Below are 26,659 nucleotides of genomic sequence, written 5' to 3' on the forward strand. Positions count from 1 at the left end.
ATTGAATACTTAATCTTCACAACTGCTTTCAATACTATGGCAACAAATGTTTTAATTTTCATTATCCAATAATTTTGGAAATTATATGTCCTTCAAAAAAGAGTTACGAGCACGAGAGGATATGGTAGATAAATACCCATGAATCCACATGGGTATCTTGTGTCTGTTCGGACTTTCCCATCTATCTTGATGAGACGCTGCTTGACGATCTTCTTCACCTCATCACCAGTCAGGGCATACTTGAGTCGATTCCTCAGGAAAACGATTAGTGGCAAACATTCACGCAGCTTGTGTGGACCAGTGCTGGGCCGCGGAGCCTGAAATAAAGCACACAACAATTTAATCCCAAGTGCTTTATTATGAGTACCTCCATAGGGACTGATTTAACAGAATTAAGGACCATTTCTCCTAGTAACTGGAGTGAGGAAACCATCTTCAACATTCTTCAGTGGTAAGGTTTTCAACTAATTTCAAATTAGCTGCAGTGGTGGATATTACTGGACATAAACTTGGCACCAACAACAAGGCATTATAGCATGTCTTCAGGTGGAAACCCCATGCTGATACAACTTTCCATTTTGGAGGAGCAATCAGAACAAGATTTTCAAGATGGATGCCATGGTGGTCATATTTGATATCAGATTTTTCCATAAGATTGACCAGTTTTTAGTAAGATGCAATAAAATATTTTCGTAGTTTTTGCCAGTATGCTGCAAGTCCGTATTTTAAGAGTAATTTTCGTAAGAGTTGGCAGGTCTGCTTTTAGTGACCCCACACCTCCCACTTGAAAAGAACCATCCATTCTGGAGTAGTGATGGTTGGTCCCTGTCTTGGCAATCTGATCAATGCATTTTTTCTCTCGATAATGCTTCAAAAAAAGTCTACTGCTAAGGGCCAAATGGTAATATTACTTTTCATTCTGTAGGATTAGCAATAACAAGATTTTCAAGCTGGCTCCAGTGGGTACCATGTTGGATATCAAACCTGCACCATATTCACTTGGAACCAACTAACACATCAAACGTCTTTTGCAAAAGCCATTGTTGATATGACCAACCATTCAGAAGTAATAGTGATAGTAAAATTTTGGAGATTGCACTGCCACTGCACCATTTTCAATTATGTCCAACCATAAATTATAAGAAGTCCTTAGGTGAAAACCCCACATCAATATATGACATTCTATTCAGGAGTAGCAATAACAAGATTATCAAGATGACCGTTGTAGTGACCATATTAGACATGAGATTGGCCCCTTTTCAATCAGGATTAACTAGACATCAAAAGAAGTCTCTGACTGAAAATGCCATGTTGATAGTTTGTTCAGCCCATAGCAAGTTTTGTGATCTATTTCGCCTACCATCACCATAATCCACTCTCCGATCATCTCACCTTGGAAAGTTAACTCCAATATCCCACAACTTAATATTTTATTGAAGTTCTTAAGTCATTACACAGCTATGGAATTACCCACTGTTCATGAAATATGACAACTTTTCTTAATTTCTGAAAGTCAATAATGCTTATGTCAGATACTAAGATGTACAGAACTAGCTGACACAATTTTTGGAATAGGACCATTGAATCTGGAGGCATCTAGGAGTTGCCTGTTAAATCACAGCCATGCATTAGTACAAAGATCTAGTTATCAGCAGGTATTTGAATGTTTAGGAATTGTTTCACTTCCAATGTGTACGTGTTGGATTTTTAATGTTGCTTTAAAAAAAATTCAGTCATATGGCAGCTTTTATCGCAACAATATCTGCAGTGTCAAAGTTTATATTGAGTCTAGCATTGGGGCATCATGCCCCACCCAGTCACAAAATGACACCAGGCCGATCAATCAAAACACTAATCTCTTAATGCAGAGCACCAAGCGAGGCAGCTGCAAGTACTATTTTTACAAGTTTCTGGTATGACTTGAACAGGGTTCAAACGTGCGACCTCCCACATCTGAGGCAGATGCTCTAACCACTTGGCCACCAGAGCAGTGCTTTTCCTTCCAATGCCTTCCAATGCCTTTTTTGACTGTTCACTGTGAATTCCACTTAACCATCAAGCTCTAAAGTCAACTTCCAAAATTTCCAAGGCAGGGAAACTAGTTCCCTGATAATTCATCCTGGCAGAGGTTACATTAAACTATTTACAAAAGCCACAAGTCCATATCAAAGATAGATCAATGCCATGTATTTGTTGCAGCTAAAACAATTATTTATCAAATCTTGTTGAATTTTTGTTTGGTTTAGCAGAAACTGCACGTCTAAGTGCGCATTTTGCACACAAATGAAAACATCAGTCCCAACAAGAACACAACTAATTCCAGAGACAAACTGGCCACATGCCCGTGTGATTTAGATTGTTTACAAATAACTTTCCAAAGAAATTTGGTACCCCCATTGAACTGAACAGGTAATCGAGTTTCTCCCTTCTTTATTGTCCTTACTGAGCAAAAAATCATTTACACTTGTAGTGAGGATGAAGAAGAACCAGAATATCCCCAAGAGTTTTAGTCTGAATCCATAAAAAAATTTCAGACCCCTAAAATGCGCTCAATTAGCATCAACAAATTTTGAAAGCCTGTATTACATTTAATGAACATTGCAACAAGAAAGTTTGGTATTCATTTTAACTGTAAAATAAAGGATCAAATTTTCTGAGGTACTTGCACAGCACATAATAAATTATGTATAACCTCAACACATTTACCCCTAGTGACGACTCAACGGGGCAGGAGGTAGTAGTCTACTGCCGAGCTCTGTAGAGTCATGGTCATGCATGATAAACTAAAGTGGGTGGTATTATTGAAAGGTAGACAGATTTAGCTCTACAATGATACCAAATAATCTGGAATATCTAGTTGCACTACAAAATACAGATATATAAAAAAACTCATTTTTTGGAACAGACTTTTTCTACAGAAAATTCGCCCATGGTCAGAATTCGATTTTGTATCTGGATTTTAGACTTTTTGGTCTCAGATCTAAGGCAAACTGGTATGAACTGCAAACAGACAGATAAGCCTTTGCAAAAAGTAGGATAAGATGGGCATTTGGAATAAAGAGTGGTCTCCATACAAAAAAAATGGCTCCGTTTAGCAAAAAAAAAAAGAAAATAAGAACTCCAACATTTACCCTTCTGCTCATGCGCGAGTCAAATAGCCAATGAAAAATGATGTTTCTAACACAACTAGGCAGTATGTTACTGAAAGATGACCGGGGATTTGGTGTTTTCGGATCTATTCAGAAATAGCTTTCAAAATGTGTTTCCTACTCGATTTTCAGGCAAAAATCTCCAGGGGTTAATGTGTTAAGACTTCTGATTTCCCATGCAACTGACAACTGGAAAATAAGAGTTACTGCCATGATTGTCTTTTTATTAAGAACAACTACTTCACCTAGTGGAAAATGTGTCACTTGGCAAGTACAGTACCAAAGAGACTGTAGAGGTGTCCCACTTCATACAGGGATTGCTTTCTGAAGTGTATACTGCTGTGATAGTCAGTAGAATGGCAAGAATTAAGAAAAACAACTAGATGGTTTAAATGTTTACCACGAAATCTGATCATACTTACAAAGACTCCTCCAAGTTTGTCCAGCATCCATGATTTAGGTGCTACAACACGCTTCAAAATCTTCCTGCGCCCACGATAACCCTGAAAAGAAACAAATGACGAAATAGGACTTTTGAAATGTGTGACATGCATACATGTTCAGAAAAAGTATCTCACATCTCGGGTCAAGTTATACAAGTATATGAGGCACATCCACAATTTTGCAAGTGCTACTGTGGTTTCAATTAATAAAACTACTTCAGCTTGTACCATGGCACCCTTGTAACATCCGCTATAGTCAAAATTGTTTTGCTTTTAAAAGAGCGAGTTCACCAGTGCTCATTGTATAACAACGCTTGCACTAACTCAACACTACCAAATTCAAGTTGCACAAATAACACGAATACCACTTATAAATTTCTCAAAGAAAAGTACATATTGTTCCCAACTTTCCCTTGATGAAGTACCTCCCTCACTATAATGCATTAGTAGGGATTCACATCATCAGACTTGTGTACAAAGCCAAGATGTACCAAAATTGTCATATACAGTCCTACCCACTTATATCGACAAGCCGCCTATTTTGACAAAAAAGCAAAGTCCCAGTCCCTTGGTCTACTATTACTAACAAAACTGTCATGCTTATGTCGACGTTGAGATAAAAAATAAACGTACATGTCGACATAAGCCCTTGGTCACAGCTTGAACAATACCTTTGTTTTCTAACCATTTATGTCGACAAGCTGCCAGTTCCGATCCATGCTTTGTTCAACAATTAGTTGATATTGCCCCCAAACTTTAATGTCACAGTAAAAAAAAAAAAAAAACAACAGGCTTTTGTTTGGTCCTATAAAGTTGGCCTCTCGCGGCAACTTAAATAAAAGCAATAAAATCTGATTGATTCTTGCATTTTCCAAAGTGATCGGTGATTAAAACAAGTTTATTGTGCTGTGAGTTTTCTTTTTAACTTTATTAAGCATGTGTCAATGAATACAATATTATGCCTTCATTAATCATATCAGCCGCATATCTCTTGTTCGCTTTTATGTACTTTTCATGATGACTTCTTAAGTAAATACATGCACTGTTTAAACCAACTTGTTGACATGTTTTCACTTCCCTGTGAATAGCCCCATCCCCTTGGTAGCCTCATTAAGATGGGAACAGACTGACCAAAATCTAGGACAATTTAAGTACATGTACTTGAAGCATGTAAATAACAACTATGCAACCATGTGCTGATATCAACATTGAATATCGCAGTTAATGTTTTTCATATTGGACCGATGCAACATTTTATTGTGAATTTTATTACATAAAGGTAACCAAAATGTAATTTGTCAATATACAAGTGCATTTCACACTGGTTTTGTCTTCATGTACTCAAAATTTCCATTGTTTGTTTTCTCAAAGTGTAAATGCTACCCACTGATGACAGGTCACCCCTTACTGACGAATTTAGCTTGTATTTTTCTTCCAGACCTGCCCCCCCCCCACTTATCTCGACATCTATGTCAGCAATACTTCCTCGGGCCCGAGGATGTCGACAAACGGGTAGGACTGATTGAGAATAACTTTCAATAGTAAACTATGGTACAAAACAATTTATCAAAATTTTTTAAACATTTTTTTTGAAAATAAAGATATAAAATTTGTCTTCATTTTCTTTCAACCTATACTGTTATACATTGGCATGATTTTGGTCATAGGGCCCATAATGCAATATATTCAGAATCGTGCGATAATCAGCAAGAACTGTATTCATTTCTCAACAATGAAGACTGATGTAAAAATGAAACATTTTTGCAGATACTGCATGATGCAGTGTTTAAAATACTCCACAACGTTTTCAAGTGCATGTATACAATTCAACATCCGACTCTAAATGTTAGATTTTCACAGACATTTGCTTTGGTCCCATCCCCAAACGTTCCTTTTCCCCCGTTTTTAACTAGCATATTTCCTGAGAAAGACCTACGCATGCAGTATGTGCATCATGGAATTTGGATTGCCCAACCAATCAATGGACATTTACATGTGGCATGGGATTAAGTTCCACTAACCATGATGTACAGCTTCTCAATCTAATGCAACTCTCTCGTGGATTTCATTGCAGCCAATGGGTTTTATGGCAGTCTTGCAGATTTTACCACATTCACCCTGCAAGTCACAAGATAAAGGTGGTACTCTACAGTTTCCTACTTTGCAAAGGGTTAGAATTCTAAAGATTTCCCTGGGTTTCCTCATTGGTTATACTGGATATTTAAAAAACAGAGCTTGTATATCTTTCTTATTAATCAAAGAATCTTTAATTATCTTTGTTTTGGCACATGATTGATGGGTGTAATGGTGTTATAGAGTTTACAGATTAGCCTTGTTCCAGATGTGCACCTTTAAAAAGACTGCTAGCTATACTTGCTCATTTTCACATCCTGGGCTACATTGGTAAATTGTAATTAAAAAAAAAAAAGCAGATAACTTTTGTTACATTTTATATGTTTGGCAATTCATTCATTGCACAAAGAAATGGGGTGGGAACAAACTCAATCCCCTCAAGTACCATTTTATAAGTCTTTGGTACGACTCTGTCAGGGTTTCAAACCATGACCTCCTGCATACGGGGTGGGTGCTCTAACCACTTAGGCTTCCAGAGTGGTCTGCTTAAACAAGTATTTTGTACAGGTTCTTTAGTTACAAAAGATGGCAATCTGATCAAAATGTAACAAGTTTGTAAGTAAGTATTCACTCAACACTTGGGGACACTTTACGTGTATGTGGACTGAATGTACTGTACCAAATGTGGACTGAATGTACTGTACCAAATGAAGTTGCATCTCCTTCTAATGAAAATAAGCATTCAAGTTCAACTCCTAACAAAAATATTTTCCTAAATCCATAATTTATTGAACGCTGGAGATTAAAAAAGAATAAAATCTTTGTTCCCTTCTTGCATCTGAAAGCTCATAATAAAAAAAACCCTAATAAATAAGAACAAGATGTCATCATTGCAGTTAATTTATAGGAAGCAGATATAAAACTGTTGCCATGCTGGATTGTAAAACAACGTGCATTAACTACTTTATGTCAACCCAATTTATAACCATGCAATACAGAGTGCTTTACAGCATTAGAACGTGTTTGGTTTGTGGATTCATTTGCAATCTGGTTTTTCTGAATTAATTCAAAGTACGATTGCGTTTTGCAATGAGTAATTTTGCAATAAATCAACAGGTTAGTACATTTCATGTACAGCAAGCATTGGTTCACTTTTAACCATTTACTCAGGTTAGAAAATGGACAGAACTTCGAGCTTACTTGTACAAAGTTATCAGTTAAATTAGTCCTACCTGTAAGACCCGACGCTGATATTTATGTTGTGGGCGTCAGGGTCTTACAGCCTAACTAATGGCGCTGTGTAGTGTGTTTTTGATGTCAACTAACATCGTTACGAAAGTAAAATTTTCAGGAATATTTCACACAACTGACAAATAAAATAATGACGCGTTTCTACAAAGTAAAGTTATATTGTTTTAGTCAGACTTTACTTACTATGATGCCTTTTCTCTAATAAATTCAAATTCTCACAAAAGAAATGGGCCCGTTTTCAAGATTCTTTGGCCTACTTTTCATTGGGCTGGAAAGCAATGAAAGCCGAGAATGCCGAAATCGGATAAAGTTGAAACATTATTTTTTAACGAAACGAATAAAAAATATTTTATGTCTATTTGAACTGTAAGCAACGTTTCGTTTCATTCAAGAAACATATCCTAAACATCAACCTACCTAAACTTACTTTGGCATACCTTGACTACCGTCGCATTGCAACAAATTCAAATGTATGTCAACGGAAGGTGAAAATGCATCCATTTGCTAGTGTCATAATTTCATTCCACCAGGATAAAGACAGCACAGTAAGTATATTAATTACACATAAATTAGTGGGTAAATGTCGATATAGGCTATCAAATGTGTGAAATGTTCCTGAAACTTTCATTACTCATTCCGATGTCAACGACATCGGAACACACTATACAAGGCCGTTATTTGGACAGTAAGACATAGCACCTCAACAAAATCAAAATGTGCTATGTCTTACATGTAGGACTACAGTTAAATAGGCGAGAGCCAACATTAATATTGTAAACAGAATTATAATTAGCACCAATAATTTACAAAATCGGGGAGGAACATATAGTCCAGGCTATACACAGTCGACTCAAGCGGCAATGTCCCGCAAGTAAATGTTTATTTGTAAAGCAACATCCCTGATAACTCTTATCTATAATCTAGTAGACATAATGATGCAATATTTCTTATTATCCAAGTGTTATATTTCACTAAAGGTAAACGAGACAAATTTCCCTAGCATTTCTAAAAGATAATTTAGTCAACGTGTTCAAAATGGTATAGTTATCAACTAAAGAATGAACACCAATTATTAATTTTATGCTACGATAGGCCCCAGTTCAGTGTCATAATAATTCCCATTTCCAATTAATATCTCTAAATTTACACTGTAAACAAAATATAATAAACATGGCACTTTAATTTAAGCATAATCTCCTAAAAATATTTTGTATTCTGATCGTGGGATTATATGGATTTCATTCAAGTCTTGCACATTCAGCCTACCATGTTGGTTTTCTACTCGAAAAGGAAATCCCAGTACCCAATTGTGCAGGAAGTCATCTTTGCTTCCGGTTTCCAATGTTTGGGCCGGCCACAAATCCGGTAAAAGGGAACAGTTCTATAAGTTTGTGTCAAAAATATATTCCCGATTATAAGACATTCGCGATGACAGTCAGAATCAAAGACATTATATATAAAATAATTTTTAAAAAAATGGTATGTTTAGTTTTGCTAATGCGAAGCATCATGCATGCGCGATGCAAGCAACACACTTAAAGCTGCATTCATTTCCAAATGCCAGATGTCTGACATAATGAATTTGTTGTTTGTAAATGATAACAAAAAATTTGTAAATCTTATTTTTTCATGGAAAGAAACCCATATCAACCAGTTTATTATCATTAAGAAAACTGTCAGTTAATACTGGCTAGTTTTGCAAAGAGTTCCTTCTTATTTTGGAATATTATTATAAGAACCTGCAGATACAAGATTTTTAACATGTATGTAATAAAATTAGCATATGATAAGATATTTCTGGCACATATGCTATTGTTTGTAATTTATATTTTAAATTTTTATTACTCACTGCTCCATTACTCAACAGTTTGAAACTTTACTGGTCACATCTCCACAACTGTTACAGTGGACACACTATTTTAGAAGGACAAATGAAAATAAAAGCATATAAGGCATTAATTATGCTATAAAAGTGAAATAGGCTTGTTTCCTTTGCCATTTTTTATTGAAAAACTTCACTTAATTAGTACTAATCTAATACAGCAAATCATTTATGTCATCAGTATGAAATCGGTATAAGAAAATCTACTATATTTAATGAACAATTCTGGTTTTATTTTCATTTTTATATATAAAAAAGGTCTTTTGACAGTTGTTATGTATATTTGATTTAATTTATATTTGATTTATATCAATTGTTTGTTTGTTAGTTTTAATATTTTTCCATTACATGCCTTTGCAATGTAACTTTATTTACTGGATTTGATATTGTCCAAAATAAAGTTCAGTTCTGACTGACTTTTTTTATATTTTGGACGTAAACAACTAATAATAGAGATATTGTATCTAATGCTGACATAGTTCTTGACCTTGATTCAGAAACAGTGGCAGTTCTAGTAAATAAATTTTTTTTAAAATGTTAAAAATTCTTTCCCAGAGTAAGAATCATTGATTTCAGTTAAGGCCATACTGGGAGTACCTGATGTTAGGCATGTAAAAAGTTCTATTTTATTCTGGAATGGTGACCATGTGACCCTCACATTGAAATCTGTTTTTCGTCTTAAATTATTGTATAACTGTTTTCTGATTAGAATATGGGCATTTGGGCTCTAAACCATTGACACTTAAAGGTGTTTGTTGTGACCAGTTTAAGCTGAAATTTTATTTTATGAAATACAAGGGAATCTTTTCCTGGGAAATAAATAATACAGAATTCTTGGACCAAGACATTCATTTAAATTTATTTGGAATTCAAAACTGGATCAATTTTTGCTGTGATTCAACAAGGAACTGTTGACACAACATCTCTTTGAAGGTTGCAACAGACGTCATTGCCTTCCTTTTTTTGATTTTATCAGGGCTTGAACACAGATTCATTTAGGACTTTTTAATAATAGGACTTTTATTTTTTAATTGTTGGATTAATTTTGGATTTGATTCGTAAAACCGTAAATTCTTTTCTCCTTTTTACCTTGTTTTTCTAGGGAAATAAATTATTTGTTAAATTTTACAAAGTTTGTTGTCCTCACTTTTCTGGTACGTTTTCTAAGAGCCCATACACTTAAAACTATACTCATCAATATGTAATTAACATTAAAAATGAATGATACCATTTACTGCAAATGCCTGAGTTGCAAACAAACGCCAATTTCGCTTACCAATACATAAAATTTAATATTTAAAGCTTCGTTTTATTTTGTCATTACGCAACTATTTTTATTTCTGTATTTATTCCGGTAAATACCTTAATTCCAGTTACCCCATGACCCCACCAAAACTCCATTTCCGGCTTGACAGAGTGTGGTTCTCTTGTCAAAACAGAAACACTCGTCGTTGTTTCATGGAATTGCAAGATAGCTCCTTGTTGCGAGAGGAGGAGAGCTGTTGTGATGGTTCCGAAAATGACAATTCTTGCGTCACCCATGTTTCTTTTGAGTCTAGTGCAGAGGATTTCGCACAAGCTGAGGCGGAAGAGAAAAACAGGGACGTGCAGGAAGGGAACGAGAATAGAGGGTAGGGGATTTAACGGCACGTACAAAAGTGTGATAAATTTAGAAGGTAATCGTTGAACGTTGTTCGTATAACGAGGGTGATTTTGTATACATTTTAAATGCAATTACAAATGTTTGTTTTGCGATGAGAGCTTTCGGATCATAGATTACAATAGGTTTTCATTGAACTCGCGGTTGGTGGCACAGTGACAGGGGCTCGTATTGTTGCTTACAATTGACCTGTCATACATGTACTATATAATAACTAGTTACTACATAGTACATGTGTGACAGGTCAATTGTAAGCAACGATACGAGCCCCTGTGGTGTGGGGGGCTCCCGAACGTTGTCGTGAGAATGTTGTGGTCGACATGTTTGGAAAAAGTACCGCCGGCAAGCGACGTACTTAAAACTCTAGGCATGCGTTGATTTGAAAACAGTATTCTTGAAGAATGTATATTAACAGTTGTGAAATACCTTCAGGATTGTACATGGAGAACTCACCTTGGGAGAAATCACCTCATTGAGAACTTGCCAAAACGTATCGGGAGAAGTCGCCCCATTGCGTAGGTTGGAGGTACTTCCATTGTTATTAAGGTATTTGTGCTCAATTGTAATATTGACTGTAAAGATAGTTTTGACTATGATCTGTGGAAATACGAAAAATCATTGCATATCTGACAGTTAATAAAATATCTGTTCCAGAAAACAAAATCATTTACTCAGAGACAAAAGTCAATGGCTTAATTTACAGGAATTAACTATATAAACAAAGTGTGTAACCTGGTTGCACAAACTAGAATAGATGACAGCTTGGTGTTTGGAATGTAATCACTGTAACATTGGGGGGTGGGAGGGTGGAGAACAAACATCACAAGCTTTGAACACTGTCATTCGAATCCCACAATGATTCTCACTTGCTGGTTTAATAGCCAAAGACTTTATTCACACCCAGGCAATATGGATTAACTCTAAAGACAGAACAATATACACAACCATTACCTTAATTTCAGTACTACAATGATAGTTTGTAACATGTACATTGGCCTGGTTTACGGACTGTACCAGCTCCTACTATATGGGTTGTTTTCACTGACTTCACTATTGTGTAAGCAAATACCCACAATGCAATGAGCGCGTACCTTTCGTCGCCATTTTGAATCCCTAACAAACTTATCAACACCATTCATCACATATATTCAAGATAATAATCTGATTTAATTATCAATTAGGATATTTACTTAATAAAAATGATACATAGATTATAATTGAAAGTATGTGCCCCTATAGCATGAAAATAAAAATAAAACTAAGTTACATGGCTTATATCAAAAGACAGAAGAGTGAAGTTAAACCGTAATTGTGCATATTGCTATCAAATAGAAATGTATTTTTTTTTTTTATATGAACAGACAATATTGTACTTTTTAATTTAAAAAATGTATTTTGTGTGATGTCCTTAAGCTTGTCACATTCAAAGAGTCATTCCGGACAATGATCTTCGGGATACAATAACAGTTATGGAAATATAATTTCATAGCTTGTGTATTATGCCAGAACTTTTATGTACAAATGCTTTTCACAAACACGTGCATGTGCCAAAGCCCACTGACAAACCAGTTTTAATAGGTACGGTCAAATATTGTATTTGTGGTGATGGATGTAGGATGACAATAAAATGTAATTGATAACCGTTCAAAGAAGTTTTCATCTAAAACGAAATATTTCCCTAATGGAGCATGATTCTGTACCGAATGTCAAAACCAGTTATTCTTCAAATGCTTTTAGAAATATGAAATATATATTAACAATTGGCTTTTTAACTTGAACCAGGGATGGTCCTGGCTTTTAAAAAGCTGTCGCCAAAAAAATCGCCAACCTCAATATTTTGTCGCCAATTTTCAAAAAGTGTCGCCAGAACAAGTAGTGTACATTTTTTGAAGTGTTAATTTAGTCTATTAATGTAACAGGCAATGAAAATTACATAAGATGGGTTACTTAATACTCTAATTACAATAAGCATTAACAAAATGTTACAAAGTGTTATATGAAGATCCGTCGCGATTTTGGGGCTGCCAACTTGTTGAATGCAGTTTCAAAGTCTAATTTTTCACATCTGTACATGCCAATTCTCATTAAATTCTCAAGAGATGAGATGCAGAGTTTATTTCTGATGTCAGTTTTTATGAGGTTCATCTTACTGAATCCACGTTCACAGTCTACAGTGCTGACATGTGACACCAGTAGTCTCTCGGCAGCCCCCTGCCCCCCCCCCCCCATGGCTAGCTTCACAAAGCTTGAAGTGAATTGCTTCCTAAATCCCAAGAATGATCACTGAATGCTGTATAAATTTTCTCGACAAGCAAACTAGGATCTCCATTCCCACGAATGAAACTTACATGAGTCAACACCTGGAAATAGTGGACCGTATATATAAGCATAAATTCACACCCAATTTAGGGATTCTTTCATTCCTGTATTTTGAGAAATAAATAATTATTAATAATTATGCAAAACTCACTCCTGTATTTTGAGAAATAAATAATTATTATTAATTATGCAAAACTGTTTGTTTTTTTGCTATTTCTTGTTGTGGAGTTTAAGTCTCTGCAGCCATAACACGGATTGATGGCAAAAGGAAAAGATCAATGAGTAAAATACTGCACTGGCGACAGATATAATTGTGATTGAGATTTTTTCCATTTGCTTTGTATTTATACGCAATAGTCGGTACTTCAAAGGTTATCAGTTTTCTATGAAGGTTCAGCAAAACTATTATATTGGTAAATGTAAAAAAAAAAAAAAAAACAAAAAACAACAGAAGGATTAGCCATTCAATTAATTGTATCTGTTCTATTCGCGTCTTCAGAAGTCGGTCAGTTGTAGGTATAGTTCGGTAGCATGATTGACTGTATCACAGCATACAGTACTCAGCCCTGATGTCAGCATAAGCAGATTATGATGTAACAATGCACTCTAAAGATGGGGTTGTCAATATGAACAAAGGATCGTTTGTGTAACAGATTGATTCCAATGCATTGCTTAGTCAAGTTTGTGGCTTCCTTTCAATCTCCCTTTTAATTTATCCAGTCCAAATCCATGATTCTATGTACAAATTAAATAACCAAAAAGTCTGTCGCCAAAAAAATCGCCAGATGGGATATTTTTGTAGCCAATAAGGAAAAAAAAATCGCAATTTGCGACATTGGCAAAGCCCAGGACGATCCCTGCTTGAACTATAATCAGATGATTAATTTCAGCCCAGGTAAATTGAAAATCATTAAATGTTTCTACTTGTTTGTGTATCCATTTGCTTATGTGTCTGTTCATTGATGGATCTATTTGTTTATGAAAGAATAACAAAGATGGTTGAAATTTCAATGTTTTACTTGAAGAAATAATGGGAAAAATCACGCATTTGGTCTCGTGCTGTTGACATGCACAACAGAGTGTGATGTTATATTATATCCTTGTGCACAAAATGAGACATTCCTTCATAATTATGTGGAATGAACAATGTTGGTAGGTGCCAGCTTGCGTGGCTAGATAATCAGAATGGTGTATATGGAAGTACATGTGTTTTGTGACGTCACGTGAAAACAACGGATACAAACCGGTAGCCAGATTTCCCTTTTTTATTGTTTTTTTTTTATCAAAACAATCTTTACTATTCAAGCTCTCATTGTTACAAATGATTACATAAAGATCATTCGTGTCTGTCTTTATTCTTGCAACATGATCGTTCATAGGGATACTGGGTCTTACACATACATATGAGTGTTACCAACAAAAAGGAATCAAGCTGAGTGCTGGAATGATCTGCATGTACTTCAGAAAGTATAAACAATATAAGCAGCTCCTCGCATTTCTTTTTTTTTTAATCAGTGTCTCAAATGGATGAAATCTTTAGACAATTGAACATTTGTAGTACAGTAAATACTGCCTGCTTTTCTGTAATTTTGTATTATTTTCACATTTGAATTTTTCATGCAGGATGATATTTTATATATGTTTATGTGTTCATAGATGGCTGTGTATATGTTCAAGGCTTGGTACTTTGATTTTTAAAATCACTTAATTATCTTTGTTGTAGTTGTTGTTGTAGGGTTTAACACCATTTTTCAGCACACGATAGGCTATACATGGTGGTCAGTATTAATGGTGGAGGAAAAACCCGGGAAAACCCCGGAAAGAACCACTGACCCACAAGAAGCTACTGGCAAGCTTTCTCACATACCCACATTGGCAGAATCTGAGACTCGAACCCATGCAGACAGAGGTGAGATGGCAGTGATCCGTAACGGAGAGCGTTTTAGACCACTTGGGGCCCCACTTAATTATCTAGTGTCAAGCCAGATTCTTCACATCATGTTGTAAATAGAGTATATATTGTACATAACAGATAGAAGGCCTCAAGGTAGATTAGTTCTGTAACTAAATGAGTTACCTTATCTAAGTAAAGTTTTTATTATTATTATTGTTATTATTTTACCAAAAAATATTTCAGATATCAGTAGCCAGCTTATTTTTTTGTTTTTAAAAGTGGTCATTGTAACAGTGTAAGTGGTCATTATAACAGTGTAAGTGGTCATTATAGCAGGAATTAAATAAAGGAAGGTGGAATTTATCTTGTTTATGCGATGTGGTCATTCATAGCAGTGGTGAAGTGCATTATTTGCCAAGACATTTTAGTTGCTGGTTGCTTTCAGCAGGTGTTGCTCACGACAGTACATTTATATAACAAAATTGATCTATGCATTATGATTGTGATTAGAAATGACAGGTTGTTGCTCATAATCGGTTTTACTGTATTATTTGAATAGAATATTCTGGTGACAGTAGCACATTTCAGACAAAGCATTATGGTATTTTAATTTAATTAATTTTTAGTAAAAGTTAATAATTTAATTACATGTATCTGGTTTTACACCTCACTAAGCATTTGCCAACGTAGATGGGGGTGGGGTGCTGATGCACATCAATGAAGTTAGTGGACGAACAGATGGAGTCAAGCCTTCAGATAATCCCCACATATTTCATTTATTCTAATCCAGGTTTATTTCTTTGAGAGAATAAAAAAAGGTATTCGGTGATATAATTTAGATATGACTAAAATAAGTGGCAAAGTTTAGATTCCATTGAAAATAATGGGGTTTATTTAAAATAAGTAGTTAAATAATAAGTTACAGTAATTGGTCTGGTTTTGATGGATGGAGACAAAATTTATGAGGGAAGTTAGGAAACTATAACATAGTCTGATATATGATATTAGCTACACTGAATGTTTTGCCATCTTGGACACCACAGATGATTATATGGTGACATTACAAAACAGTATCAGCAACGGCAAAATGCGATTACACGATGACCGGTAATAATGGTCTGATCCAAATTAGTATCTATGATCTTTGTGGCGACTTCTCTAGATGCAACTGGTTGACTTCTCCTGACATCTGGGATGAGTTCTCCAAGGGGTGAGTTCTCCACTATTCCTTCAGGACAGTTTGTCTTTGGTTTTATATTAATGATGAAATTCACTATTATGAGAACCTGGGGAAACTTATCTGATTTAGCATTCAGTATATAATTTCCATTGTACCATCAAATCAAGTGCCATGACACAGCATTCAGGATAAGAATTTTCTGCAGTTTCTCAGTTGAAAGTGCGCCCGGGTATATTGATGAAAGCAGTTATGTCAGTCATAGAGAATACAAAAGTTGTTTGCCTCTGTGGTAGACTACATCACTGCTCCACAACAGCAATGTAAGTTTTAAGTTTGTTGTTGTTGTTGTTGTAGGGTTTAATGCCATTTTTCAGCACACGATAGGCTATACATGGCAGCCAGTATTAATGGTGGAGGAAGAACCCGGGAGATCCCCGGAAAGAACCACTGACCCTTGAGTAGCTACTGGCAACCTTTCTCACATACTTTTAAGTTTGTAATTGAAAATAAAATAGCCTCATTTTCTGTACATATATACAGCTGTTATCTTATAAACTTAATTGCCATGTCATGATGTGATCAGTGAAGTTCAGTGTGGCTTAGTACAAACATATCTGAATCAAAATCCAGTGTGGAAAATTGAAACTGTTTCATTGGACTTTAAAACTTTACAGGATGTGTTGCTGAGTAGCACAAGTTTTTGTTGGTTTTTTTTTTTAAACAGATAAATGGGTGCAGGACATTTCACATGTTATTGTATATTTAAGGGTATCAGTGTCCCAAGCTTCTGAGTCAAGTATATGTGAAGTTTTCAAAGGATGTGCCATTTCTCCCTGTAGCATGTCCCGATGATGTGCCTCATTTTCCGTTGGGGACATGCCCCTTTTTTAATATTTTGGTAAACCATGGCTGAATTGTAGAATTTAATTAAACAGGCATCAAGCCAGTGTGACTAATAGTTAATCCTTATAACTGTAATTATATTGTGAAACGGTCTGTCACTCTGAAGGCTACTCAGATGCACCTTTTAGAAACATATGTTCTGCTCAGTGTGTATGTAAGAATTTGAGATTGTTCATCAAATAAACAAGCCTCTTTTTTGTTTTGACAGTATTTAAATTAAATTGATGACAGTGTGTATATAAATCATGAAAATTATATTGAAAGTTATGAAAGATTTCTCTGAGTTTGATTTGGACAGTATTTTGAAATGACCTATATTTCATAATTATATTTAGCTGCTCTTAAGTATGAGTGATTTAGACTTGGGCACTTTCAATATCAGTATACACATTTTAAAAGAGTGCAGAGAAGTTGATTGACTTTAAAAATGAGTCGGCAAAAGTTGTTTTCAATTCTTGGGAAATGAAAATGACACTAATCCCAAAATAAGGAGAACAATTGGCAAAAGTGAGAGTGTAAATGAAGATAAAAGAGAACTTGAACTTTGAATGTGTGTCTTATGCAGACTACATCGTAATTCAAGTGAATGAAGCTGAGAAAAATGGTGGCAGATTTAAGAAAGTGAGAACTTGAAGACCTGACAGGTAGAATGAATTCCCTTGTATGAAAGAAGTGGAAGCTGGTGGCACATGAAAAGTAATATGTGAGTGGTGTAAGACTGCTGAGATTGCAGTGTGACCCTGCTATAACGTGATTGTTGGTGTCCAAAAACAGGGACAGTGTTATGTATCGAACCATGTTATAACCACCAAGGTCAATAAGCTGATGAGACTGATGCTCTACCCCACCCCAGCAAAACAATTTGTGAGGGTACAAGTTGGCTCAACACTACGGACTCATTGAAATGGCTAATGCCATCAAAAATGTGCATAAAGAAACATTTCAGTGATAAAAAAAAAACATCTGCTAGGTCCAGTTGAATCCTGACATTTAATTTCTTGCTAATACTTTCACACAAACTAATGAAACATGTGGGTTTTTTTTCTGCTGCATATTTCTGATCGACAATAAGTTGCATAATCCAGACATTGAGAGTTCCTAAAATGGAACCTGTATATAGGCTTGAAAAGCCACATGTACTTGGCTTAAAATTCATATGGAAGATGAGAGGTATTGACTTCATAATGATTTTGCGTTGAGAGTTCAACTGGTGTGTACACTAGTGTAAACTGCTGAACCCATTTGGAAGTAAACCATTGGAATGTGCGAGTTAAGATCAAGTTTCTTACAAAAATGTTGAGTCATTCTTGAACAGAGGAAGGAAAAAAAACATGAGTGAAAAGCAGGAAGTAGAATGTTTGATTATATTATCCAATCCCTCCACCCCATTACTTTAAATGGTTTTATTCCAATCGTGTTAATACTGACAGGGCAATTTCCTGTGTATATATGAATGAACTGAAGCTAGAAAATAAAAAGGGTTAAGATAAGGGGGGGTGGGGTGACAGTGATCAAAACTGCAGACAATTTGGTCCATAAGCTCGTTTCATCAGGTGTACATGACAGTTGATTGAGCAGACGTCAATAATCTGCTGTATTACTTTAAAATAGTACATAAATTTATATACATAAATTTGGTATAGAAGCTTTTCTAGATCACTGCATTGTTTACTTTTGAAAACTAAACTCTAAGCTATTGCAGCTGTTTTACTCTGGACTTAGTCCTGCCAGGGGTTTCGGACTTTAAGAGCAAAAGCTTTACATTCTGTATTCCATTATCTGTTGTACATACCCACTAATTAACATTTTGACCTCTGTTTGTTTGAACTAATGTAGCAAGAATAAAGAAATGCAGAATAATATTCACTGGTCAACTGACTGCATGACAGTTGATTACATCAAAAACTTTGTGACAAAAGCCATGTGCAAGTGTAGGCAACTTTCTCTCTCTCTCTCTCTTTTTTTCTAAATTGTTGTCCCATAGTTTGAACAGTCTTTAGTAGTGATATTAACTTTAATGATCAGCAATTACAGATATTATCTTATAATAAATTCTGATGAGAATCTTTTGAACAGAATTATTAAACAAAATGCATTGATGATAAACAGAGATGATTTGCTGCATTATTGTTCATAATTCATTAATAATAAGATTAACACTAATGAGCTTTTCTATCAGCTGACTTTCTATCATAACCAAGCTAAGCTTATTTCGGCACAAAACTTTGCACTTGAAGAAATCAGTGAAATTATTCTCAAATATTGTGAGCCACGCTACAATCATATTATAATATCCAAATTCATACATGATCTGTTCCCAAAATTATCAGTAACTTTTTACACGTTAGTTTTTGTACTTTGAAAAAACATTATTTTATAACAAATGAACAAATGTACAATTTTTCAGGACCCATGGCTTGATCGTGTTATGCTCTGATTCAAATGCGATCTCTTCCCCAAAATGATGATAAATTTTTCATATTTTACTTGTATTTGTTGTGTACATCAAAATATACACAATTTCATGAGTCATGCCACAATCTTGTTATATCTGAATTTATGTTACAATGGAGCGTGCTATAGCTGGGTCACAAAGTATTTCATGTAGCTTTGAGCTATCAGCATTTGGCCATCATGAATTAAAACCAGATCATTTAATTGTTGTAGAGGGTCACTGTGCTCAACTCTGTATAAGTTATTGTTGCTAATTAGAGCCACTTAATATGCTATCTTTAATATCATCAGCACTTTCAAAATCTATAATTAATTCAAGTAATGTAAATGACCCTTAATTAATTACATAAACAAGCATGCATGTTGTTTTCTTCACTACATAGACCATAGAGCTAGACCAGTGAAACCAAATGATTAATTTCCATAAAGACATGGATTGAATGTGCTGTAAAGATTCTGCTTGTATTTTTAGGCTGCAGAAGCGAACTTTTCTTGAAATGTGAATTCTCTTCAATGTGACATCGCACAGGACTAGAAAACTGGAAACAGATTACATCAACTGTCCCAACTACAGTAGTCATACAGCTACCCCATTCCTACAGCCTGCATGCATAGCTTTATTTCATTTCAGATTAATAAATTTGACAAGACACAGAAAAAGGAAACAAATAACCATATTCTGTTGACTTTTTCATCTTGAAGCAACACAGCACAGCACAGCACACTACATTCACTCTTTTCTTAAACAAAACTTGAAAAGACAGAGACATTAAACAAATGACCATATTCCATTGACTTTTTTCATTTCATCTTTAAGCAGCACAGCACAGCATACTGCATTCATCTTGTCTTAAACAAAACTTGAACAAACATCTCCACAACAGGTTTAGAACAAAAAGCCTTCAGTTCAGGTCCTTTCATAACCCTCATCATATTCATTAGTTCTTTGTTTTCTACACCCACAGCCCTTTTTCATGATACAAAGCAAAGTTCAGTTTTGAGCACATAAAGTTAATAATGTTCCATTGTTTCTTCTTTTGTAACCCATGGAAATGTCCTCTTCCATTATTAATTCCGCAAATCTCTGTCATGTTGACGCTGTTTAATATATCCAGACTGGATGCATTAACTACTTTCTGTCATCCAGTGAAGTGAGATTTAGGCTTATCTATCACCTTGCACTTGGCACCAAAGTAATTACATTATGTGGTTGTGTATAAGCCAGATAATTTAGAAAAAAAAGCAAAGTCTGGAAGAAGGGAGGTAGGATTATCATCGGAGCAAGGTGTGTACTTGAAAACTTTAAGCTTTGTTGTTCACTGCTGGTATGTATTGTTATTGTATATTGGTGATGAGATCACATGCCTAACCTGAACGCCCCAGGACCTCCAGTACTGAAACCCCGCGTGAATATGACCATCCATTCAGATCGAGTAGCAACAAGAAGATTTTCAATGTGACTGGTCTTATGGGTTGGCTTATGTGCAGGTCATGCACTTTTTAATGTTTTATCTATTGAGTTTTGGGGGTTTTGCTTATACATAAGTTTATATGCAAGTATATACGGTATGTAAAGCTGCCATTGCAAGTGAAAGTACATGGTATTGAAAACCATGATAATGGCCAGATATCTATGGTTTCAAAAGATTGGAAATTTTATATGAGTTTATGCTGCCATTGGTAGTGATCATACGCATAAACTTTTTTCCTGCAAAAAGGAAACTTTTATGGCACAATAAATTTGTTCCATTCACTTTGTAAAATGCAACTATTCATTAGATTCCATTGCTTTTATTTAGATTTGGTGCTGACTTCCTTTGATGAAAGGTGCTTATTGTTATTTAAGATTGTAATCAGCTTTCTTTGATGAAGGGTGGCATGTGTTATTGAAGTCACCAGTAAAGGACAGGTTTGGAGGGCCAAATAAATGCCCATTTCATAATGGTCCTAAATGAAAATGGTTCTCCTCAGACATACACTATAACCACCATAGCAGAAATGATTAAAATCTTGTTATTGGTAAGGATAGTCATATCAACATGAAGTTTTCACTAAAGACGTTTTGCTGTCTAGTTAGTCCTGAATGAAAATTAGCATCCAGTATGACCACTACAGCAGCCATCTTGAAAATGTAGTCTTATTGCTATTCCTAATAGATGGAAAGTCATCGTTTGTTTTTACTTCTTATGGTTGGTCTTGTAGACAAATTGGGCTGATCTGATATCCTGAAAATCTTAGTGCTACTCATCCTAGATGGAAAGTTGTATCAACAAGTTTTTACTGGAAGACCTTTTATGATGTCTAGTTAGTAGTATGTAAAATTGGTGCTGATCTGACAGCTGTTGTAGCAACTGTGCCAGCTATCGTGAAAATCTTATTATTGCTACTCCTCCTGAGCGATAAGTCATGTTGACTTAGGGTTTTCAATAACCATTTTTTCTCTGATTCTAGTGGTGTCTATTTTAGTCTGAATGAAGATGGTGCAGATCTTACATGGCTGCCACAGTAGCTAAATCTAAACTCGGTGGTTAAAAAGAAGACATGGCCTTGTCTTGAATTCCTGGAATTTCTTTTCAGCCAGTAGAGCTTCAGTCAGATTCACTCCTGGATACATCAGGCATAAGATGTACATGAGTTTTAAAAGTTTACTCCTGGATACATCAGGCATAGGATATACATGAGTTTTAAAAGTTTACTCCTGGATACATCAGGCATAGGATATACATGAGTTTTAGAAGTTTACTCCTGGATACATCAGGCATAGGATATACATGAGTTTTAGAAGTTTACTCCTGGATACATCAGGCATAGGATGTACATGAGTTTTAGAAGTTTACTCCTGGATACATCAGGCATAGGATGTACATGAGTTTTAGAAGTTTACTCCTGGATACATCAGGCATAGGATGTACATGAGTTTTAGAAGTTTACTCCTGGATACATCAGGCATAGGATGTACATGAGTTTTAGAAGTTTACTTCAGGATACATCAGGCATAGGATGTACATGAGTTTTAGAAGTTTACTTCTGGATACATCAGGCATAGGATGTACATGAGTTTTAGAAGTTTACTCCTGGATACATCAGGCATAGGATGTACATGAGTTTTAGAAGTTTACTCCTGGATACATCAGGCATAGGATATACATGTATTTTAGAAGTTTACACCTTGATATACATATTATGCAGACCAGAAGAGCTTATGGGATGACCTGTTGCCTGTCATTCATCTGTCCATTGCTCTTCTGTTAGCATAAGTTTGTTAACACTACTCCATGTAAACTAATTGGAGGATTGCCATGAATACTTTACATACCAATTTATCGATAAGTCTAGTTAATTCTAAATTAAAATGGTACCAGATATCCATTATAGCTGTCAGATTGGCCATCTTACTTAGGTTGCTCATGTCAGCATGGAGTTTTAACTTACATCTATTGTTGTTTTGTTGGTCCTAAATCAAAATAGTGCTGTCCTGGCATTAAATCAGCATGTTTCATGAATTCTTTATAAAAGCACACATACTTTTCAGTTTTGGATGCATGAACATTCCATCAGCCTAGTCCTTTCTACACACATTTTTAGGTCAGTGAAAGTTTTTTCTTTGATTCATTTCTACAAAAAAAGAGTCGATCATGTGTAATGTATTAGACAAAAGTTAAAGTGATTGTAATTTGTTAGATGAAGCAGTATAGGTTAGATATTAGCAGACAAGGACAGGCACCTGTTAATTGATTGTCATTTCATAATGATTATTTGATCATAAAATTAATTACATGCATATATGATTTGACACCTTTTGATAAACCTTACTCAGCACAGTTTTAATGTCATATAAATCCTTATGTGATGTTTGGAACACTTGCATTTATCATATATCATACAGTATTTAGAAAAATAGTACCCAGAGTTTACGACTTGTTTTGTTTGTCAGGAATATGAACTCCAGTGTTAATCATTATAAATTGTCATAAAATTACGCCATTTTTTTTCCTCAGTACTGCACAGATATACTTTTGGTTTTCAGTGATTATCAAATATTTTTTTTGGTGCCAAGCACAAGGCTACAGATGACCATGATTACATGAGACTGGCCAACAGAACTTAGTTGATGCTTATTTTTTAGTAAAGAAAACTGAACACCAAAGAGACAGAGATTTTTGGAATGAAACATTGAATAGAAAATTCCCATCTGTCAAAAAATGAGAAAATAATGGAACATTATTTGCTTTATGTACATAGTGCGGCAACTCTGGAAGAAAAAATGGAATGACAACCCAAGGAACACCTGGTCCAGAACTTAAAGATTTTGATCCTAAACCTGCTGTGGAGAAGTTTTGTAAAGTTCATGTAAGAAAAAAGTGAATATAGTAGGAGGTGTCGCTCAAAGATGACATAAAAAAGTGACTGGAATATTGTCATTTCTTTTCTCGTCCATTGTCTTGGCAAATTTGTTGATCTGAAATTGAATTAAGCTAATTAAATTAATAGAGAACGGTGTAATCTCTTCCTAGCATCACACAAAATGAAATGATATGCAAATTAAAGGAACTGAGAATTGTTATAATTACAACAACACAACCACAATTTTAACTTTTATAAACTGCCTTAAGTTTTCATTCATTTATTATAATACTATTTCATAATTAATGAGCAATAGGAATCTGATGACATACATAATGATAACACAGTATTTTAAACTGGTAGTGGTGGTCCATCAAAAGACTTCTTATGGTGTCTTGTTGGTCATAAATGTGATTTGGATGTGATGTGATTTGGATTTTTAACGTAGCTTTAACAATTTTTCAGTCATATTGCTATGATGTCTGCAATGTGGCAGTTTATAGTGATGTCTAGCACTGGGGCATCATGCCACAGACATGTAGCATGATGTCCCACCCAGTCACATTATCCTGACACCGGGCCGAACAGTCTTAACACGAACCTAACCTCTTAATGCTGAGCGCCAAGCAAGGCAGCTGTTAGTACCATTTTTGTAAGTCTTTGGTATGATTCGTCCAGGGATCGAACCCATGATCTCGAGCATCCGAGGCGGACGCTCTAACTACTAGGCCATCGTAGCAGTGTTGGTCATAAATGAAAATTTCACTGGTGGGTGGTGGCCATATTAAAAATCCTGTAATTGCTACATGTCCTGATTTGATGGTCATGTGGACAGGGGATTTTCACCATAGAATTCTTAAAATATCCTGCTGGTCATAAATGAAAATGGTGCTTGCACATGCTTGCTATGATTGCCATCTTTTCATTTCAACATAGGGTTTTCAGTAAAAGACTTCTTATGGTGTATGGTTGCTCTTAATTGAAAATAGTACTGATCTTTTATCTAATATGGCCACCAGTTTAAGAATTTTGTTATGGCTCAAGAATATCAGAGATGGTTTCATGTAGCAGTTAAGAATAAGAAATAGTCTTGTCAAGGAAATTCTTTTCAGTCAAGAGAATATTGATCCATTGCAAAACATTAAAATTATATACTATGGGGATTGAATCTCATACAGTATATTCTGTCTCATTTGAACCTCTAAACCCAATTCTGTTAATTATAGGACACAAACCTTAAGATAGGGCTACTTAGATTCAGTGAACGATGTATGTCATACTTGTTGAAAGAATAGGTATATATGCAAGTACTTTTCAGATTTTTGTTTAAAATTATTGAAAAACAGCAAGATTACTGAAACACTACATAAATGTTAAATGACTTTAAAGATTTTCCTTATTTATAATGCAAGTTTTTAATCAACTGGATTTTACAACTATTTGTGACAAAGTATTTTGCTGACCTGGTATGTCAACTGTGGAGCCTACCTTCCATGACACCTCTATATGAAAGACACCTGCACATAAAATTTACACTGGATTTTCATACTAAACTCCTACCAATGGAAATGTGTCCACAAAGGACAGCATTTTGTATTAGACAGGTTTTAGCATATTATGATTTGTGTTTACAGGTATGTCAAGCATACAATTTCAGACGATCAAATTTTGATGCAGATTGACCCAGGGAACAGCCGTATGCCCGCCAACCCCTCGTATGCCACACTGACAGTTGAGCATCAGAACCCCAGGACTAAAACAACAGAAATCAAAAGGTTTGGATAATGTGAAATTCAGCGTGAAAGTTAAATGTATAGCCAATGTGAATGAGTTTTTGTTATGCCCTGTTATGATTGTGGAAGGGGCATAGAGTGTTACCCTGTCTATCCATCTGTTTCATTCTGGTTTAGTTAGCAACTATGCATGTAAATCTGTCCTGCAAAGTACAGAATTCTAACACAGGTCACTGTGAACTACTTTTATGCTTCATTGATTTAAGCATTGTGGTTTTCAGTTTGTCAGTTACTGTGATCCTGGAGTGATGCAGCTTTGTATGTAGATGTGTCTGCTTGTTTATAACATCAGTCAGTTAGTGATACTACCAGCCCACATGCAAAATTTACCATCTTTATTGAAAATTTATATGAGCAGTGCATGAGGATTTCTGCAAGAAAACAAATTTTAAAAAAATATCTTTGCACGAATAATGTAAACAAACTTGGTTGTTTTTTTTTTGTTATGTTGGCTTGACATTCCCAAATATGCACGACTGGAAATCCATTAAGGCATGCTGAAGTGGTAAGTTGATAACAGATAACTTTAAAGTTCCATTTCCTGCGATTTCTGAGTCATTAATAACTTTTAATACTTAAGATGCATCTCTAGAGTCATTGGTCAAATAGTTTCTCAGAAATAGGATAATGTACAGCTACTAACGAAATTCCTAACTTGTTAAATTAGACATGCATCTCCAGACTGCAGATTGTGAAATTTTCTCTGCTCAGAACAATCATATTGCAATCAGAAATAGGTTAATTTCTGAAAATGTCAGCAGAATAATAGAATTTAAATTTCAGTACCATAAGTGCAATTTTCACTTGGCATTCTAGGGAAATATTTGCTGAATTTTATCAAACTTGTTTTCGCTCTTTTCTATTCATTATTTTAAGACTGTAGAGTCATAGTGTTGTGCTGTGAATTTGTTTTTGCTCTGCTTCTCTTTCTCTCTCTGTCTCTCACAATAGCTTAATCATAAGGAAATTGATCAGAGAGAGAGATATATTAACCACTACTTAGCCAATCCACTCTATGACAGCAACAGGAAATATCCGTGACTTGGCAATCTTTTAATCAAAACCTGTGTTCAGTACCTATGTCGCAGAATTGCAACCAAGTGGGTTTTTGGACAAATGAATAAGACAAACACAGTGTGAGAAAGATGGAAATTTATGAATGAATCAATAAAGATAAATATATGATGTAAAAATACAATGAATCTCTCACGCTCTCAACATACGATTTACTCAGATCACTCTATACAACATTCATACATCAAAAATAAACCAAAAATATTAAATCAAAATGAAGTACAGATCCAAGAAACCTCA

The 26,659-nt window shown here is 35.1% G+C and overlaps 2 protein-coding genes and 1 long non-coding RNA gene across 6 annotated transcripts in view; 1 reads left to right on the forward strand and 2 right to left on the reverse strand.

Annotated features, from left to right (window-relative positions):
- The window catches only part of LOC149796451 (small ribosomal subunit protein eS4-like), a 28,463-nt gene extending 22,829 nt beyond the window's left edge, over window positions 1-5,634 (reverse strand). Inside the window, exons 1-3 of the mRNA XM_089961126.1 lie at window positions 5,614-5,634; window positions 3,572-3,652; window positions 137-317 (exon numbers count right to left, since the gene is read on the reverse strand). Coding sequence (XP_089817252.1) covers window positions 137-317; window positions 3,572-3,652; window positions 5,614-5,616 — 265 coding nt within the window. The 5' untranslated portion in view covers window positions 5,617-5,634. The remainder of the gene's footprint in view (window positions 1-136; window positions 318-3,571; window positions 3,653-5,613) is intronic.
- LOC149796448 (uncharacterized) overlaps window positions 1-12,677 on the reverse strand; it is a 265,169-nt gene extending 252,492 nt beyond the window's left edge. Inside the window, exon 1 of the long non-coding RNA XR_016421684.1 lies at window positions 12,238-12,677. This is a non-coding gene — a long non-coding RNA (uncharacterized LOC149796448). The remainder of the gene's footprint in view (window positions 1-12,237) is intronic.
- Window positions 10,195-26,659, forward strand: part of LOC149796455 (uncharacterized) — an 86,119-nt gene continuing 69,654 nt past the window's right edge. For 2 of the 4 annotated variants that reach the window (XM_089961153.1, XM_089961154.1), the window contains exons 1-2: window positions 10,195-10,429; window positions 25,187-25,327. In XM_089961153.1, the coding sequence (XP_089817279.1) occupies window positions 10,257-10,429; window positions 25,187-25,327 (314 nt within the window). In that variant the 5' untranslated portion in view covers window positions 10,195-10,256. Of the gene's footprint in view, window positions 10,475-23,449; window positions 23,559-25,186; window positions 25,328-26,659 lie in introns of those variants that run through there. The other 2 variants (XM_089961156.1, XM_089961155.1) reach the window with 2 other exon arrangements.

This window comes from Sinohyriopsis cumingii, chromosome 6, assembly GCF_028554795.1.
Source record: "Sinohyriopsis cumingii isolate HCF-2022 chromosome 6, ASM2855479v2, whole genome shotgun sequence".
Lineage (NCBI taxonomy): Eukaryota > Metazoa > Mollusca > Bivalvia > Unionida > Unionidae > Sinohyriopsis > Sinohyriopsis cumingii.